General features: G+C 61.5%; 1 protein-coding gene across 10 annotated transcripts in view; it reads left to right on the plus strand.

The window, feature by feature from the left end:
• Nucleotides 1-5,322: 5,322 nt before the first annotated feature.
• Nucleotides 5,323-18,567, plus strand: part of TLE3 (TLE family member 3, transcriptional corepressor) — a 31,892-nt gene continuing 18,647 nt past the window's right edge. For 5 of the 10 annotated variants that reach the window (XM_005521666.3, XM_014251300.2, XM_088063380.1 and 2 more), the window contains exons 1-7: nucleotides 5,323-5,529; nucleotides 6,064-6,206; nucleotides 6,330-6,430; nucleotides 6,520-6,583; nucleotides 7,489-7,533; nucleotides 17,378-17,440; nucleotides 17,784-17,858. In XM_005521666.3, the coding sequence (XP_005521723.2) occupies nucleotides 6,183-6,206; nucleotides 6,330-6,430; nucleotides 6,520-6,583; nucleotides 7,489-7,533; nucleotides 17,378-17,440; nucleotides 17,784-17,858 (372 nt within the window). In that variant the 5' untranslated portion in view covers nucleotides 5,323-5,529; nucleotides 6,064-6,182. Of the gene's footprint in view, nucleotides 5,530-6,063; nucleotides 6,207-6,329; nucleotides 6,431-6,519; nucleotides 6,584-7,488; nucleotides 7,534-17,377; nucleotides 17,441-17,783; nucleotides 17,889-18,567 lie in introns of all 10 variants that reach the window. The other 5 variants (XM_088063378.1, XM_088063381.1, XM_088063383.1 and 2 more) reach the window with 2 other exon arrangements.

The following is an 18,567-nucleotide window of genomic DNA, read 5'->3' on the forward strand; positions in this document are numbered from 1 at the left end:
AGCGCTCCCCGGTTCTCCCTGTGCTCCCCAGTGTTCCCGGTTCTCCCGGCTCTCCCCGGTTCTCCCCAATTCTCCTCGCTTCTCCTGATTCTCCCCGGTTCTCCCGGTTCTCCCCGGTTCTCCTGATGCTCCCCGGTTCTCCCGGTTCTCCCCAGTTCTCCTGATGCTCCCCGGTTCTCCCCGTTCTCCCCGGTTCTCCCGGTGCCGCTGCCCGCGGATTCCCGTGGCCAGCCCGGCACAGCCCCGCGGCCGGAGGGGTTCGGGGCTGAGCGCTGTCCGGAGCCCAGCGGGGCTGGCAGAGCTCCCCGCCCGGAGCGGATCCGGCTCCCCGCAGAACCGAATCTCCGGGCTCTCTCATTCCCGGCCGCTCCCCCGCCTCTCTCCCCGCCCCGAAATCCCCGCTCGGATAAAGCCGAGGGGAATTTGGCAGGCAGGGTCCTGCCCTGCGCCGAGATCGTGTCACCTGCAGTGTAAACACACACCTGACGGGGCTGGCACCGCCCCGGCAGCGATAAAGTCACCTGTGGGGCGGCTCCCGAAGGAGGGGACGCGAGGGACACACGCGGCTGCGGGCGTGTGTGGCCTCTGTGCGCACACGTGTGTGTGCCCCGCCATCCGCAGCGCCCCGGGGAACGGCCGGGGACATCCGGGGTGTCCCCGCGGGGTGGCCGTGAGGGTGTACAGATCCTTCCAGAAGGCTCTTCCCGCGGGAATCTCCCTCCCTCGTGTCCCACAGCCGCCTCCTGGGGGTTTGGGGGGGCTGTGGACACCCCCGAGGGGGCACCGGGGCTGGTGGCGCACGGGAGCTTCGGGAAGGGGAAGGGGAAGGAAGGGCGGCTCCGCCGGTTCCCCGAAAGGCTGCCGGGGACAGGACGGTGTCACCAAGTGTCACAACACCCCCGGCCAGAAGCTGGGCCTGAGGTTTCCCCCCTGAGGGGAGGGAACATCTCCAGCTTCCTTTCCCGGCTGTGCCACCTCACGGGCACCGGGAAGGGGACACACGGGGGCAAAGCCACCCTTGGGGCTGACACCCCCGGGAGGGATCATCACCCTTGATGTCCCCATGATGTCCCCACTGATGTCCCACTCATGTCCCCATGATGTCCACATGATGTGCCCATGATGTCCCCACTGATGTCCCACTCATGTCCCCATGATGTCCCCATGATGTGCCCATGATGTCCTCACTGATGTCCCCATGATGTCCCCACTGATGTCCCCATGATGTCCCCGCTGATGTCCCCACTGATGTCCCCACTGATGCCCCCATGATGTCCCACTGATGCCCCACTGATGCCCCCATGATGCCCCCATGATGTGCCCATGATGTCCCCACTGATGTCCCCACTGATGTCCCCACTGATGTCCCACTGATGCCCCCATGATGTCCCACTGATGCCCCCACTGATGTCCCCATGATGTGCCCATGATGTCCCCACTGATGTCCCCATGATGTCCCACTGATGCCCCCATGATGTCCCTATGATGCCCCCACTGATGTCCCCATGATGTCCCACTGATGCCCCCACTGATGTCCCCATGATGTCCCCACTGATGCCCCCACTGATGTCCCCATGATGTGCCCATGATGTCCCCACTGATGCCCCCATGATGCCCCCATGATGTGCCCATGATGTCCTCACTGATGTCCCCACTGATGTCCCCATGATGTCCCTATGATGCCCCCACTGATGTCCCCATGATGTCCCCATGATGCCCCCACTGATGTCCCCATGATGTCCCCACTGATGTCCAGCTGGGACAGGAGACAGCTGCTTCTCCCACCGCAGCTTTTCCTAAGATCCCTGAGAAAAAGACAACCCAAGTCGGAAAAAGAAGTTCTGGGAAAAGATCACGGCTTTCTAATTGGGATGTGCAAATATCAATTTAAGCAGACCTTAAATCAATACGAACCAGAACGTTTCCTTTCACCCCTAATCGTTCTTTTGATTCTTTTATTTTTTTTTTCCCCGACCAGGTGAGTTTTAATAAGCTAAAATAAAACATCTCCTCTTTCAGTGCAGTCCCAGCATGAGGAATATCAATTAACAAGAGCCATCCTCGGCTGTTGGAGTTCACCACAACAGCGCTGGAGCTGCGGCTCGATGGGAATGGGAAGAAAATTACAACCTTTTCAGGGAAACCATTAAGTAAAAATCAGAATTTGTCCATAAGTACCACGGGGGGAGGGGCACAGCCCAGCTAATGGCTTCTATTTTGAGCAATAAAGTGAATTTTCAGTGCAAAATCGCCGCTTTCTGTTCCTCTCCCCGTGGCCTCACGTCCCCCGAGTCTGGCCCCGGAAAGTCCCTGGGACAGAGAGTCTGGCTCAGCCCCAGCACGGGAATCACCCCCTTTCCCACATTTTCCTGCTCAGTGGGAACAGAGTGAGGACTGGACAGAATCTTTGAATCCTCCCAGGTTCCAGCCTGGCCTGGGACATTCCAGGGATCCAGGGACAGCCCCAGCCGCTCTGGGAATTCCATCCCAGCCCCTGCCCACCCTGCCAGGGAACAATTCCTGCCCAATATCCCATCCAACCTCTGGAGCCATTCCCTGTGTCCTGTCCCTCCATCCCTTATCCCAAATCCCTCTCCAGCTCTCCTGGAGCCCCTTCAGGCCCTGCAAGGGGCTCTGAGCTCTCCCTGGATCCTTCCCTTCTCCAGGGGAACATTCCCAGCTCTCCCTGGATCCTTCCCTTCTCCAGGTGAACATTCCCAGCTCTCCCTGGATCCTTCCCTTCTCCAGGTGAACATTCCCAGCTCTCCCTGGATCCTTCTCCTCTCCAGGTGAACATTCCCAGCTCTGGAATTGCTCCAGCAGCTCCACATCCCTTGGATGCCGGGATCCAGTGGGGTCTCACCTGGGGAGGCAGAGAGGGACAATCCCCCCTTTTCCTGCTGGGAATGAGCCCAGGATGAGCTGGCAGGAAGGGCAGTGTGTCCCATCCCCAGTCCCTCCCCGAGGACAGAATTTCCAGGTGCTGTTCCCTTTGCTTCGGGATGTCCTGGCAGCGATGGCAGTGTGTGACACCGGGAGCTCGGCCACGTCCCTCCCCTCAGCCTCGTCCCCCTCGGCGGCAGGAGCTGCGGAGGGAGCGCTTCGCAGCAGGAATAAGGCTCAGTTTCACCAGGAATATTTCCAAGCTTGTTCCTTGCCGTTAATTTTCCTTGTTTCCCTGGCACCGGCGCTTCCAGGAGCTGCTCCAGGTCTGAGCGCTTTGGAGAGCTGTGTTCCCACACTGTCCCAGCTCCCAGGAGCTGCCTGCCAGGGGGGCTTTGCTCCTCGGTGGGAACCACCACGGGGGTCCCGGTGGGTCACTCGATGGGCACCCCAGGGGGACTGCAATGTCCATCCCGATGGACACCCCAATGGACACCCAACTGACACCCAACTGACACCCAATGTCCATCCCGATGGACACCCCAACTGACACCCAACTGACACCCAACTGACACCCAATGTCCATCCCGATGGACACCCCAACTGACACCCAACTGACAGCCAATGTCCATCCCGATGGACACCCCAATGGACACCCAATGTCCATCCCAATGGATGTTCCAATGGACACCCAATGTCCATCCTGGTGGAAACCCCAACTGACACCCAATGTCCATCCCGATGGACACCCCAATGGACACCCAATGTCCATCCCAATGGATGCTCCAATGGACATCCAATGTTCATCCCAATGGGTTCCCCAACAGACACCCAATGTCCATCCTGGTGGACACCCCAATGGACACCCCAATAGATGCTCCAATGGACACCCCAATGTCCATCCTGATGGATGCTCCAATGGACACCCAGTGTCCATCCCGGTGGACACCCCATGTCCATCCTGATGTCCATCCCAATGGGCGCACCAATGGATCCTCCAGCTTCACCCCATGCAGTGCAGGGGATTCACAAAGATCTGCTGCCTCGGCAGAGGAAAAACCAAAATCCAAAGGCCGAGAGGTGGCAGAATGTGGGAATTAGGAAGAGCTGGGAATGGCGGAGGAGGCGGGAAGGGCGCGGGGGTGACTCCGCTCCGCGTTTATCCGCACCGCGTTTTGCGGCGCTCCGGCCGCGCCCCACGTGGGGCAGGGGCGTGGCCTGGCGGCGACAGCCAATCAGCAGCGCCGGGCGCTGACAGCGCTCGTCACGTCAACAACCGGAACGCGCCCAATTAGCGGCGGGCGGGGGGGGACCGGGGCACCCCCATCCCGCAGCCCGGGGGTCAGCGGGGCGCTCGCACCCCCGCGCCGGGGAACGAGGAGCGGGCCGGCGTTTCGGGGCGTTTCGCCCAACTGTTTGTTATTTAAACGGCGGCGCTTGGCTCTGCTTGAGAAATCGGCGAGGCTTGGCGTTGGCGCAGAGATCGCGGCGGTGCCGCGGCCCGCCCGGCTCGGCGGTGACAGATTGTTTGAGCTGGAGGAAGCGCCGGCCCGGGCTAATTACGCCGCCATGGCGGGCGGGCGGCGGGCGGGGGCTGCGCGCCGGCGGCCCCGCGTGGCTTTGATTGACAGCGCCGCTCCCGCCGGCCAATAGCGTTGGAGCGGCTGCCCGCTCCGCGTTGTGATTGGCGGAGCGCCGGTGAGCGGCGCGCGGCCCCACGTGGGGCGGAGGCTCCGTCTGACGCGCGGGCCAGCGGCCATTTTGTGCGCTGGGCCGGGCCCGGCCCGCCCGTGGGGCCGCGGCCGCCCGGGCCCCGCTCCCCTCGGGCCGCCGGCACCGGGGCCGCTCCCGCTCCGGTGGGGCGGGCGCGGGGTGTCCCCCGAGGGCGCAGCCGGGTGTCCCCGGGGCGCGGCGGGAGGCTCTGACGTTAACGCCATTACCCGTGTTCCTCGTTAAACCCCCTCAGGCGTGAGGGGAGGCGCGCAGGGGGAGCAGCGCGGCCCTCACCACACATCAAAGGAGCCGCGCGGCCGCCGGGGGAGGCTGGGCGGCCTTCCCGCCGCCCGCCGGCGCGGGGGGCTCGCACCGAGCGCTTTCTCGGCGCGGCGGCCCGCGGAGCGGAGGCGTTCCGCTGCCACGGCTCCCGAACCGGGCCGCGGGAGCGGGGTTACGGCAGCACCGGGCCCGAGTCCGGGCCGGGCCGGGGGGCGCGGGGCGGGGCGGGGCCTGCGCGGGGCGGGGCCCTCGGTGGGCGTGGCCGGCGGCCGCCCCTCCGTCAGACACAAGCTGCCATTGTGACGTCACGCCAGCGCTAGCCAATCACCGCACCCCGCCGGCGGCCCCACGTGGGCGCGGCGCGCTGCCATTGGGCGGCGGCGGAGAGGCCGCCCGGGTTTTGTCCCCCGCCCGCCGCCCCGCTCCGCCCGGGCGCTGTGGCGGCACCGCGTGCTCGGGCGCCGCTGCCCCGCTCCGCGCCCGCTCCGCGATGGCTCCCGGAGTTACGGCGATCCCGGCTGGACGCAGCTGAACGGCCGCCCCCGGGCGGGGGGACCCGCTCGCACCTCGCATGTCCGCGGCGCCCGGGAAGTCGGATGTGTACGGCCTTCCTCCCCCTCCTCCTCTCCTCCATGGCCGTCGTGCTCCGGCGTTAGTTCCTGGCTTTGCTTCCCCTTCTCCCGGCCGCAGGAATACCGCGGGACCCTCCTCCCGCCGCCGCGTTGTTGTTGTTGCCGCTGTGGCTTTTTGATCTTTTTTATTTTTTATTTTTTTTCGGGGTGGTGGGGGGGGGTGATTTTTTTTCTCTTTTTTTTTTTCTTGAATTTTTTTTTTTTTTTTTTTTTTTTTTTTTTCCGCCAGCGAGTGCCGGAAGGAGCGGGGGGGGGGTGAGGAAGCGGAGGCCCGCGGAGCGCGGCGGCCGGGGGGGGTCGGCACCTGGCCCCGGCGCTGCGGGGCTGGGCTCGGCTCCGCGGGCGCCTCCCCGGCGGTGCGGGGCCGGGAGCGGGTCGGGGGGAGAGAACGTGCGGGGGGGAACCGGCCGGGCCCGCTCCTCACACCCCCCCCCCCCCCCCCCCCCCCCCCCCCCCCCCCCCCCCCCCCCCCCCCCCCCCCCCCTCCCCGCAACCGCCTCCGCCCTCCCTCCTCCGCCCCCCGCACGGACTTTCCTCTCGTCCCTTTGTTCAGTTCTCGGCCTCTCCGGGAGCGCTCCGAGGCCGGCGGGCAGCAGCGGCAGCTCCGCACGTCGCGATCGCCGTAGCGAGGCTCGGCGCGGCTGCTTCCAGTGACCGCGCCCCAGCCCGGCCATGTACCCCCAGGGCCGGCACCCGGTGAGTCCCGGTACCCCCTCGGCACCCCGCAGCTCCCCTCCCTCCCTCCGTCCGCCCGCCCCGCTGCTCCCCCGCCCCGCTCCCGGTGCCCCCCCCGGTAACCCCCGCGGGCGCTTCCCGCAGGCTCCGCACCAGCCGGGCCAACCGGGCTTCAAATTCACCGTGGCCGAGTCCTGCGACCGGATCAAGGACGAGTTCCAGTTCCTGCAGGCCCAGTACCACAGGTGAGCCCGGAGGGGACCCCCGGCCGCCCCCCCGCCCCGAGCCCCCCCCCGCTTTCCGCGGGGTCTCACCGTGCGCTCTCCCCCCCCAGCCTCAAAGTGGAGTATGACAAGCTGGCGAACGAGAAGACCGAAATGCAGCGCCATTACGTTATGGTGAGAGACTTTAATCAGATTTCGGATCAGCCTGCAAATGTCATTAGCTGCGAGCCTGCGAACGGGGGGGACCGGGGGACCCCCCCCCCCGGCACGGGCGCTGCCTGCCCGGGGACCCCCGGCGCGGGGGGGCGGCGGTGCCCGGCGCTCCGAGCTCCAGACGGCTGGAAGCGCAATCCCAAGTTTCCTGTTAACCCCTTTGAAGCGCTCCTGCGGCCGCCGAGGGGTCGGGGGGGGGGGGCTGGAGCAGAGCCCCCGGGCGCGGGGGGCGACCCTGGTGCTGCTGGGGGTCCCCCCCTTGCTGCCCCCGAGGCCACCCGGGAGCCATCCCGGCTTTCCCCCCCATCCTTCCCGAGGGAAACGGGCACTTTTGTTGGCTGGAAACGCTCTTTTTTTAAAGCTAAATTCGCATGGCGGGCACCCGGGTGGGCTCGGGGGGGTTCCTGAGGGGTTTGGCAGGATCCAGCCCCCCTTTCCTGTCCTCTCCCGGGGCTCCCCCGCTCCCTGGAGGGGGAACAGATCTCCCCCCGCCCTCGGTGAGAAGCTGGATTTTTGGCCAGACTCCGGGCTGTACCTGTTCTGCCAGGGCTGAGCAGACGCCTGTCACCCAGCTCTGCACCTCTTTGTTTTTCTAAGTAGCTTAGGAGGAGAAAACAGGAGTCAAAAGGAGTGTCCCCTCGTTAAGTGCCTGCCAGTTAAACCCATAAACATCTGCTTATTATAAGGTGTAATTTCCTTGGCTACCCGTGCTTTAAGCCCAGTTTTTGCCCAGGATGCTTTTTGGTAATGACCTTATGCAAATACCTCCTGCGAATTGAATTCAAATCCTCCTTGGTTCTCGTCTTTAATTGAATTTATTTCTTTTTTTTATTTTTTTTTCCTCTTTCTTCCCCCTGGTTCCCCAGTACTACGAAATGTCGTACGGTTTGAATATTGAAATGCACAAACAGGTGAGTAATTTCGAGGGGGGAAGTTGTGATTGATTGATCTCCTGTTGCCCTTTTCCTCCACCTGAGGTAAAATCGGCCCTGATTGCACTAAATAGGGAATAAGTGCTGGAGGCAGGGATGTGGCTCCAGGTGGGATCCCGTGGCCCGGCTGTTAAATTGGCAGCCGCGGCTCGATGGCACTGGCTGGGCTTATTTTGTCGATATTCACCAGGAATTTGGGTTTTTAGGCAGGGTGTTTATGCAGAGAGGTGAGAACAGCCTCTCCTCCCGTGCTGGGGAGGTCAATACCTGGAATAGCGCGTTCCCAAGGCTTGGAAAACACTGATAGGGGCTGCGCTGGCCTCCGCTGGTGTTGTGGGTACAACAGGGCTGTTTGTAAGGTCATCCCCTGCTCCCGGCCCTGCCGGAGCGTGAGAGCGAGCAGGGAATTATCTCCAGAGCTCCCCGTGTGTGTTGCTCAACGTCACCGGGCTGTCTTTGCATCTGGGAAATGAAGCAATGTTTGGGGCTGCTCGGGGTTTTGTCGGTTTGGGTTTTGTTTTCTCCCTCCCTTCCAGTCTCCTGTAATGTGTAACTTGCCCGAAGGAAAAAAATAGAGAAGGCCCCAGCAGAATGTGGTGTGCTACCTTGATAAGATTATCGGTAAAGAGCCTAAAGGCTGCGCACATGATGGTAAAACTTAAAGGAATAAAGTTATTACTGAGATTAGACCCGATTATTTGTGCTGCTGCTGCTTACTGGTTGTAGAAGGAGTTCTAATTAAGAACTTAAGGCAGATAGAAGTTGACATCAACTTCTGGGCTGGCAAATCAGCCCCATTCAACTCCAGAGTGCTTTGGTTTAATAGCAGCATCGCCCTCCTCGCCGGGCGCTGATGAGATGCAAAGCAGGAACGCGCCTCTCTTCTTCCCTCTGGAGTCACGGGGCAGCCAAAATAATTCCTGCTTAGTCTTCAGTTTGTTATAAATATCTGCTTCCCGCTCGGGGCCCGGCTGTCCTGCTGCGGGGCACCCCGAGCCCGGGGAGCGCGGCCGGCTCGGGGCTGGGGAACGGCCCGGGGTTCGGGATTGTGATGGGGAACGGCCTGGGATTCGGGATTGTGATGGAGAACGGCCTGGGATTCGGGATTGTGATGGGGAACGGTCCAGGGTTCGGGATTGTGATGGGGAACGGCCTGGGATTGTGGGGTAGGCCTGGGAATGGCCCAGGATTCGGGATTGTGGTGATGGAGAACGGCCCAGGGTTCGGGATTGTGATGGGGAACGGCCCAGGGTTCGGGATTGTGATGGGGAACGGCCTGGGATTCGGGATTGTGATGGGGAACGGCCTGGGATTCGGGATTGTGGTGATGGAGAATGGCCTGGGATTCGGGATTGTGATGGAGAACGGCCTGGGGTTCAGGATTGTGTTGGAGAACAGCCTGGGATTCGGGATTGTGGTTCTGGGCCCTGGAATGGCCCAGGATTCGGGATTGTGGTGATGGAGAATTGCCCAGGATTAGGGATTGTGGTGAAGGGGAACGGCCTGGGATTGGGGGGTAGGCCTGGGAATGGCCCAGGATTTGGGATTATGGTACTGGAGAACGACCTGGAATTCGGGATGGCAGGGTAGGCCCGGGAACAGCCCAGAATTTGGGACTGTGGGGTAGGCCCTGGAACGGCGCGGGACTTGGGATTGTGGTGCTGGGAACAGTTTGAGATTTGGGATTGCAGTGCTCGGGAATGGCCCAGAATTCGGGATTGTGGGGCAGGCCTTGGAACAGCCCAAAGTTTGGGATTGTGGGCCAGGCTCAGGAATGGCCCAGAATTCGGGATTGTGGGGCAGGCCAGGGCGGCCTCCTGTGAGGAGGGGATGGGTTTGGTGTGGCCAGAGGGACACGGAGCCTGCGGCCACCTCAGCAACACCCGAGGGACCCCGGAGGGACCCCGGAGGGATGGAGCTCGGGCTCCTGGGGCAGAGGGGCTCCTCTCCCGAGCCTCTTCCTACCTGGCTGCTGGATGGCTCCGCTCGGTCCTGGGAGATGCTGGAATGACACTCCAGGATGTTGGGTTGATTCCCTTGCTGGAGATGCTGGAATGGTGCTCCGGGATGTTGGGTTGATTCTCTTGGAGATGCTGGAATGACACCCTGGGATGTTGAGTTGATTCCCTTGGTGGAGATGTTGGAATTGTGCTCTGAGATGTCGGGTTCATTCTCTTGCTGGAGATGCTGGAATGACACCCTGGGATGTTGATTCCCTTGGTGGGAGATGATGGAATAGTGCTCCGGGACGTTGGGGTGCTGGGAGATGCTGGAAATCCTGCTCCAGGATGTTGGGTTGATTCCCTCACTGGAGATGCTGGAATTGTGCTCTGGGATGTTGGGTTGATTCCCTCACTGGAGATGTTGGAATTGTGCTCCGGGATGTTGAGTTGATTCCCTCGCTGGAGATGTTGGAATTGTGCTCTGGGATGTTGAGTTGATTCCCTTGCTGGGAGATTCTGTTCCCTGGCCATGCCGAGTGTTTTCCCACCGGTCCATGGGTGCATCCCGAGGTTCGGCAGCGCGGGGTGAGCTTTGGGAGGTGCGGACAGAGCAGCTCCATCCTCCGTGTGCCGCGGGGGGCTCGGGGGTGGCCGAGGAGCCTCAGAATTGCCGGTCCCTGCCCGTGCCGGCCTTTCCCGGCCCCGGCAGCCCGGGAGGCGAGCTGTGCGAGCGCTTCCAGCAGCATCCCGTGCCTGGCCGGGCCCTTCCCGGGGGTGACATCTGCTGCGTGCCCGCTGGAGCCCGGGGAAGCCGGAGCCGGCTCCTGCTTTTAATTGACAGCAGCGCGGAGCAAACAAAGCCAGCCCGGCTGCGCTTCCAGGCGAAAATGGGGCGAGCGGGGAGGGTTTCGGGGAGGGTTTCGGGGAGGGTTTCCCCCCTTTTGGGGCCGCAGCATCCCCTGGAAGGCATCCCTGGCGCAGCATCCCCCCCGGCAGGCATCCCGCAAGGCATCCCGCTAATTGCGGCGTGGTCCTGCCGGCATCTGGCTGAGGGTGGCTGGTCCTGAACAAACAAGTTTATCAGCTGACCTGTTTAGCGGTTGACTTGTGTTTATCTGCACACAATCAAGTAGACTGAAGTGCTTGAATTATTCATGCAGTGTCCTGCCCTCCAGACTTGACTGCTTGTGATTACATCTGCTCCAGACAAACATTGATGGATACTTCATCTTTAAGCAAAGGGGGATTGTCTGTCTGTGGGCTTATATAACAGATTATCTCTTCCACGCTGAATATTAAGTGTGTGCATATGTGGCTGCGTGTGGGGTTGGGTTTTTTTTTGGGGGGGGGGGGGGGGTTGTGGTGGGTTTTTTTTGGCCTTTCCCCCCCCCCCCCGCCTTTCTTCTCGTTTTGTTTCTCGTTAGGAAAAAAATGGAGTTTCATAAACAACTCCATATGCAAAGGAATATTTAGGAAGTGATTCCCCAGTCGGTTGCAGTGAATCGTTCCTTACATCAGTCTTCCTGCTGAACTCGATTCCTTCCTAAACCCGACTCCAATCAGGAATTTTTTTCTTTTGAAACACCGGCAAAACTTTTTTTTTTTTTCCCTTTTTTTTTTTTTTTTTTTGTTCGGCTTAATTGATTTTTCCAAAAGAAACTTCTCTTCCCCCCGTGGGCCGCGCATTGTTTCTGTGCAGATCTCCGTGGATAATCGCCGAGGGCAATAACCATTCCAAAAGGAAAACTCATTTTGCTTGGGGAAACGGGACACCTCGCAGGACAGAACCTTTGTGCTGCCTCTCATTTCTTGTTATGGCTGAGAACGCTCCAGAGAAGCGCTTCTTGTTTTCCTGCCTTGTGCTTGGAACAAACCTCAACCCCCCAGCACTTCCCGGGGAAGAGAGGCAGCTTTTTGTCTGTGCCTTTCTGGAATATTCCAGGAGCACAATATCCTTTCTGTCGCGCTCGTTAGCAAGGAGTGCCAGGTAATAATTTGCTAAATACTTCACAAGCCGAGTAATTTGTGCGCCGCGCTCTCAGCGCTCCCGAGGCAGAGGGGGAATTCTCTCTCGGATCTTGGATTTTGGGGGGCTCCTGGCTGAGTTTTGGGGGGGGTCCGGGCGAGCTTTACCCCGTGGCTGGTGGTAATTCCCTAATGAGGGGTTGTGTCCTGCCCCTCCACACCCCCGCCCTGAATTTAATTCTCATCAGCCAGGCTCTCCACTTTGCTAATAACGATAGCAGCCACAAATAGCTTTCAACATGCCATTGACAGCCCGCTTGGAGAGAGCACTTGAAATAGTGGTAGACAGCTGAAAGTACCCATAATTGTGCGCCCGAGTGAGAACCACACTGCTCAAGGGCCTGATTTTCATGTGCTTAAAGAGACAATATCCTGGTTTCAACAAATGCTGCTGGTGCTTCACGCCTCGTGTGATTTACTCCTCCTCCTGTGCTGGAGAGGAGGGTTTGGGGGATCTGGGGCTGTGGGGTGCTCCTCCTGTGCTGGAGAGGAGGGTTTGGGGAGATCTGGGGGCTGTGGGGTGCTCCTCCTGTGCTGGGGAGGACCTGGGGGCTGTGGGGTGCTCCTCCTGTGCTGGGGAGATCTGGGGGCTGTGGGGTGCTCCTCCTGTGCTGGAGAGGAGGGTTTGGGGGATCTGGGGCTGTGGGGTGCTCCTCCTGTGCTGGAGAGGAGGGTTTGGGGGATCTGGGGCTGTGGGGTGCTCCTCCTGTGCTGGAGAGGAGGGTTTGGGAGATCTGGGGGCTGTGGGGTGCTCCTCCTGTGCCGGGGAGGACCTGGGGGCTGTGGGGTGCTCCTCCTGTGCTGGACAGGAGGGTTTGGGAGATCTGGGGGCTGTGGGGTGCTCCTCCTGTGCTGGGGAGGAGGGTTTGGGGGGTCTGGGGGCTGTGGGGTGCTCCTCCTGTGCTGGGGAGATCTGGGGGCTGTGGGGTGCTCCTCCTGTGCTGGGGAGGAGGGTTTGGGAGATCTGGGGGCTGTGGGGTGCTCCTCCTGTGCCGGGGAGGACCTGGGGGCTGTGGGGTGCTCCTCCTGTGGTGTCGGTGCTCCTGCAGCCCCGTTTGCAGGGTTTAGGGGTGCCCTGTGTGTGTGTGTGTAGGGATGGAGTTGTTCTTTCCCAGGGAACGGTCGCGTTCCCGAGGCTGCCGGAGCTCCGGGAGCGCTTGGGCAAGGCTGGGGTTGGCGGTGAGGTGTGTGTGCAGGGCCCTGGGTAATCCCTGGTGCTCCACCTCTGGAGGTTCCTGGATTGGAGGAGGTGGAGATGGTGGGTTTGGGGTTTTCCAGGAGGAGGGAGGGCAGCGTTCTGCGCCTTCCCCCTGTCCTGGTGAGCCCAGGAGTGAGGGCAGGCTGGGCTGGGGCTGCCGTGGCCCAAAATCTGTTCTGGGGGCTCCAGCTGCCATGGCCTGCTGAGCTTCCCTTCCCCACGGAGAACGTTTTCCGTCTGGGGGACACATCGAGGGGTGTGTGCTGTGTGTTTTGGGGTGTTCTCTGCAGGTTCAGGGTTGCTGTTTGGGGTTGTTTTTTGGGCTGTCCCGTGCAGGGTTTTTGGGATGCTGAGCAATGCCCAGGAGGGGTCTGTGTCCTGTCCTGTGCCACGGGGGCTCTGCCTGGGGGTGTCACCCCGGGCTGGGACATCCCTGCAGCCCCGTTAGCCTCGGGCCCATCCAAACCCAGACATTTTGCCACAAGGAGCGTTCCCACCCACCCTGGGTGTCCCCCCCACCCCCAGAGCTCTGCCCTCCCAGATTTGGGGTCAGTTCTGAGCCTCTCCCATGACTGACACGTGGTGGGGTTATTTCTAACCCCCCTCTGCCCCATCCAGCTGTGGGACGGGAGGTGTGGGGCACCGCGGCTGTTGAACAGCGCGGAGCCGGCGCCGCTTGGGGCCGGGAGCAGCTCCCGGTGTCCCCGAGTGCTCGGGATGCTGCTGCTGCTGCTGGCTCTGGCCATTTTGAGAGCAGGTGACAGGAGCCTGAGCCGGGGCCAGGCGGTGCCGGTGTTGATTTATCACCGGTGCAGATGTTTTCTCTGGTTTCGCTGAAACCCCACGCCGGGAGCTCCTGGGCAGGCTCTTGGCAGGGCCGCGGAGCGAGGGGGGAATTCATCGGGATTTCAGCTTCTCCCCACTCCTTGCCCTTTTTAACGAGCGGGACTATCCCGGGATTGGCTCCTGGCGTGGTCGGGAGCCTCTCCCCGTGCCCCCCTCTGGGCGTTTCTGGTCCAGGGAAGATGCAGGGCAGCGGAAGGGGATGCGGAGCTGGGATTGCCATGGCAACCCGCGGTGGGAACGGAGCTTTCCTTGGCAGGAGCAGCTCGGGGGCTCTGGGCGAGGTGATGAACGAGCCCTGTGAAGGGGAAGGTGTTGGGCACGGAGCTCTCCCCCATTCCCGGTGTTCCCCTTGAAGTTTTGATGGGGACAACCGGAGTTTAACGTGCCAGGGAATGGGAGAAGGGAAAGCAAGGAAATATTTAAAGGAGGATTGAGTCTCGTGTTCACGGCTGTAAATGTAATATTTGGGACATCCAATATCCCCATGCTCGCCCGATCCCACGTGGGAAGTCTGTGTGGAACGGGGAGTTTGGCTTCATGTCTCGCTTGGAAGTTTTGTGTTGAAGGGTGGAAGCGTCACGTGTGCTCCTGGGCAGGGAAAACCCAGCTCCTTCCCTTCCTGCCCCCTGGAATCCGCTTTTCCCGGGATGCAGCCCAGGGGGGCGGGTGCTGGCAGCGCCGTTTTCCCCTCGGACGTGGATGGGATTTGTTCTGGAACCCGGGAGCTGCCGGGGCCGGGCTCCTGGAGCAGCGCTCGCCGCATCCCGGCTCCGATGGCTGGAGCTGCAGGAATAAATCTTTAATGGAGCCGCAGCTAAATATAATCTGATCAAAGCTGCGGTGCCAAAGAGCCTGGAAGGAGCTTTTCCTGCGGCTGGGCACGGAGGTGGCCCCGGGGCTGCGCTGGGATTCGGCAGCCGGAGCTGTTGTGTGAGCGTTGGGTGCGGAAAGGCTCGTGCTGGCCAGAGCCTGCTGCTGGGGACGGGGCTCCCGAGGGCCAGGTGTCCTGACAGTGACACAGGGCTCCCGAGAGCCAGGTGTCCTGACAGTGACACAGGGCTCCCGAGAGCCAGGTGTCCTGACAGTGACACAGGGCTCCTGAGAGCCAGGTGTCCTGACAGTGACACAGGGCTCCCGAGAGCCAGGTGTCCTGACAGTGACACAGGGCTCCTGAGAGCCAGGTGTCCTGACAGTGACACAGGGCTCCCGAGAGCCAGGTGTCCTGACAGTGACACAGGGCTCCCGAGGGCCAGGTGTCCTGACAGTGACAGCAGCAGCGGCTTCCCGCCGCCCGGAGCAGGGATAGGCGGGATACCGGCAGGGAATCCTTCCCTGGGGGGCTGCCGGGACACTGGTGCCCATCACTGCCCCGTTCCTGGAAGTGGCCAAAGCCAGGCTGGAGCAACCTGGGCTCCTGGAAGGTGCAGGGAGTGGAACTGGTTGAGCTTTGAAGTCCTTCCCAACCCAACCATTCCAGGATTCCGTGGCGCCCCGGCTGCCCGCTGGATCCACGCATCCTCACGCTCGGGGCCGCGATGATCCCGGTGACTTGGCCGTGGCCGGGGTACCTGAGTCCAAGCCGTGGTCACTTCCCGCCGTCCCTGCCTTGGCACGGTGTGCCAGCACGTTCCCGGCCTCTGGAATTGCTAAGAAAAGCATCAGGTGTAACCCAATCACCGGGGGTGCTGCTGGGGAAGAGGATGGCCGGGAATGTTCCATGGGCTTTGCAGCTCTGTGGGGAGCCCCTGGAGCAGGAGCCGGAGCTCTGGGGGGCTCCAGGCAGGGCAGGGCAGGATTTTCCCGGTGTCTCCTGGGCTGAGGGGCCTTTGGGATTTTTCCTCCAGATCAGGATCTTTGGGGTTTCTGAGAGCAGGTGGAGCCGAGGGCTCCTTTGGCTTGGCTGGGATTCCAAGGTGCTGCTGGACATGTCCCGGGGCTGTGGGAGCAGGAGTGCAGGATTTGGGGAGCTCAGGGGGTTTGGGGCAGGGTTTGGGGAGCACAGCGGGGTTTGGGGCAGGATTTGGGGAGCACAGGAGGGTTTGGGGCAGGATTTGGGGAGCACAGCGGTGTTTGGGGCAGGATTTGGGGCAGGATTTGGGGAGCACAGCGGGGTTTGGGGCAGGATTTGGGGAGCACAGCGGGGTTTGGGGCAGGATTTGGGGAGCACAGCGGGGTTTGGGGCAGGATTTGGGGCAGGATTTGGGGAGCACAGCAGGATTTGGGGCAGGATTTGGGGAGCACAGTGGGATTTGGGGCAGGATTTGGGGAGCACAGCGGGGTTTGGGGCAGGATTTGGGGAGCACAGCGGGGTTTGGGGCAGGATTTGGGGAGCACAGCGGGGTTTGGGGCAGGATTTGGGGAGCACAGCGGGGTTTGGGGCAGGATTTGGGGAGCACAGCGGGGTTTGGGGCAGGATTTGGGGAGCACAGCGGTGTTTGGGGCAGGGGGTGGCCGTGGCTCTCCAGGGAAGGAGGCTCCTTGCCAGCAGGAGGCCGGAGCTCTCCCGGTTAATCACTTGTGTTATTGATAACGAGCTGCTGGGGCTGGCGGAAGGAATTTCGGGGCGTTTGATTCCGTGCCAGCGCTCAGCTCCGGCCATTGTTGTGGCGCTGGATCCTCGCGGCCGCTTGGCCGTGTTTGACTTGGAGCTGGAGCTGTTTTCACAGCTGCCTTGGCCAGGAGCAGCCGGAGTTAACCCCTGGGAGCCGGGACACGGCTGTCCTGCTGGGAACATCCCTGGATTGGGACACGGCTGTCCTGCTGGGAACATCCCTGGAGAGGGACACGGCTGTCCTGCTGGGAACATCCCTGGATTGGGACACGGCTGTCCTGCTGGGAACATCCCTGGAGAGGGACACGGCTGTCCTGCTGGGAACATCCCTGGAGAGGGACACGGCTGTCCTGCTGGGAACATCCCTGGATTGGGACACGGCCATCCCACCAGGAGATCCCTGGAGAGGGACACGGCCATCCCACCAGGAGATCCCTGGATTGGGACACGGCCATCCCACCAGGAGATCCCTGGAAGCTCCCACAGAGCCAATTCCAGGTGTAACCCAATCACCGGGGGTGCTGCTGGGGAAGAGGATGGCCGGGAATGTTCCATGGGCTTTGCAGTGGGGAGCCCCTGGAGCAGGAGCCGGAGCTCTGGGGGGCTCCAGGCAGGGCAGGGCAGGATTTTCCCGGTGTCTCCTGGGCTGAGGGGCCTTTGGGATTGGATTGGAGGCTGTTCCTGGATGGGGATGTGAGGCTGGCGGAGGGAATGCCGCCCGTGGGGAGGGAGCAGAGCAGGGCCCTGGTGGATTTTGGGATCCCACTCCCTGCGCAGGGCAGGGGGATCTGGGAGAAACCAAATCCCCACCACAGCCCTGGGAAGGGAGGGAGATGGAGAGGGGGATGGAGAGGGTCTCCAAACTCTGGATTTCCTGGGATCCAGCCCCTCCAGGGAGCGGCAGCTGCTCCGGGATGTCCCTGGCTGTGTTTCCTCCAAGCCCAGGCCGGTGTGGCAGGGCCGGGGCTGCTCCAGGATGCTGATCCCGTGGTGGGAAGGGGGAAAACAGGGATGTGTCCTTGGGATGGAGAGCCTGGGGGGCTCTGCTGGGAGCTGCTGCTGCTTCCATGGGCAGGGAGAGAGGGACAGGGAGAGAGGGACAGGGAGGGGAGGCACAGGAGGGGATTTTGGGAAGGGACAAGGGACAGGGAGGGGATTTTGGGAAGGGACAGGGGACGCAGCACTGCTGCTGGGAAGCCTCGTGCCTCGTGGGAGGTTGCTGGGTGCTGACTGTTGCTTTTCCTTCTTCCCTTTTTTCAGACAGAAATTGCTAAAAGACTGAACACGATTTTAGCCCAGATCATGCCTTTTCTGTCACAAGAGGTAAGGATTTCTCCATGCCCTGCTCGAGGGGGTGCAGCTTCTCCCAGGGGTTTCCATTCCCCCACGGGCACTGCTGGGTCCCTGGGGGGAGAAATGGGATTTAAATCCTGCCTGGAAAACCCTTGGGATGGGCAGAGCAGGGGCTCTGCTCAGCACTGAGCCCCCAAAAAGGCTGTGAGTGGCTTCCCCTTCTCCCTGAGGAGCTGGGAGCTGCCCCCAGGCTGCTGCACCCGAAAGAGGGCAAAAAATGGGGGAAAACTGGGAAAAATAGGGCCCAAAAGAGGGGGGGGCCCGCCTGGGGGGCTCCTGGGCTGCGGCTGACGCGGCCCCCATGTCCCCACAGCACCAACAGCAGGTGGCCCAGGCTGTTGAGCGTGCCAAGCAAGTGACAATGACGGAGTTGAATGCTATCATCGGGGTACGTGGACTTCCCAATCTGCCTCTCACCGTGTGTATTCCCCTTTTATTCCTATCATTTACCATGTCCAGAGGCAGCCCTGCGCTCAGGAGGGCAGGCAGGGCGGCTCCCAGTCCTTGGCCATCCCAAAAACACCAAAACTGCCCCAATCCCACAGCTCCTGGCTGTCCTAAAACTGCCCCAAAACTGCCCCAATCCCTCAGCTCCTGGCTGTCCTAAAACTGCCCCAAAACTGCCCCAATCCCACAGCTCCTGGCTGTCCTAAAACTGCCCCAATCCCACAGCTCCTGGCTGCTCCCAAAGCTGCCCCAAAACTGCCCCAATCCCACAGCTCCTGGCTGTCCTAAAACTGCCCCAAAACTTCCCCAATCCCACAGATCCTGGCTGTCCTAAAACTGCCCCAAAACTGCCCCAATCCCTCAGCTCCTGGCTGTCCTAAAACTGCCCCAAAACTTCCCCAATCCCACAGATCCTGGCTGTCCTAAAACTGCCCCAATCCCTCAGCTCCTGGCTGTCCTAAAACTGCCCCAAAACTGCCCCAATCCCTCAGCTCCTGGCTGTCCTAAAACTGCCCCAAAACTGCCCCAATCCCACAGCTCCTGGCTGTCCTAAAACTGCCCCAAAACTGCCCCAATCCCACAGATCCTGGCTGTTCCCAAAGCTGCCCCAATCCCTCAGCTCCTGGCTGTCCTAAAACTGCCCCAAAACT

This window comes from Pseudopodoces humilis, chromosome 16, assembly GCF_049639895.1.
Source record: "Pseudopodoces humilis isolate 2021_Gansu_Grassland_sample_001 chromosome 16, ASM4963989v1, whole genome shotgun sequence".
In the NCBI taxonomy this organism is placed as follows: Eukaryota; Metazoa; Chordata; class Aves; order Passeriformes; family Paridae; genus Pseudopodoces; species Pseudopodoces humilis.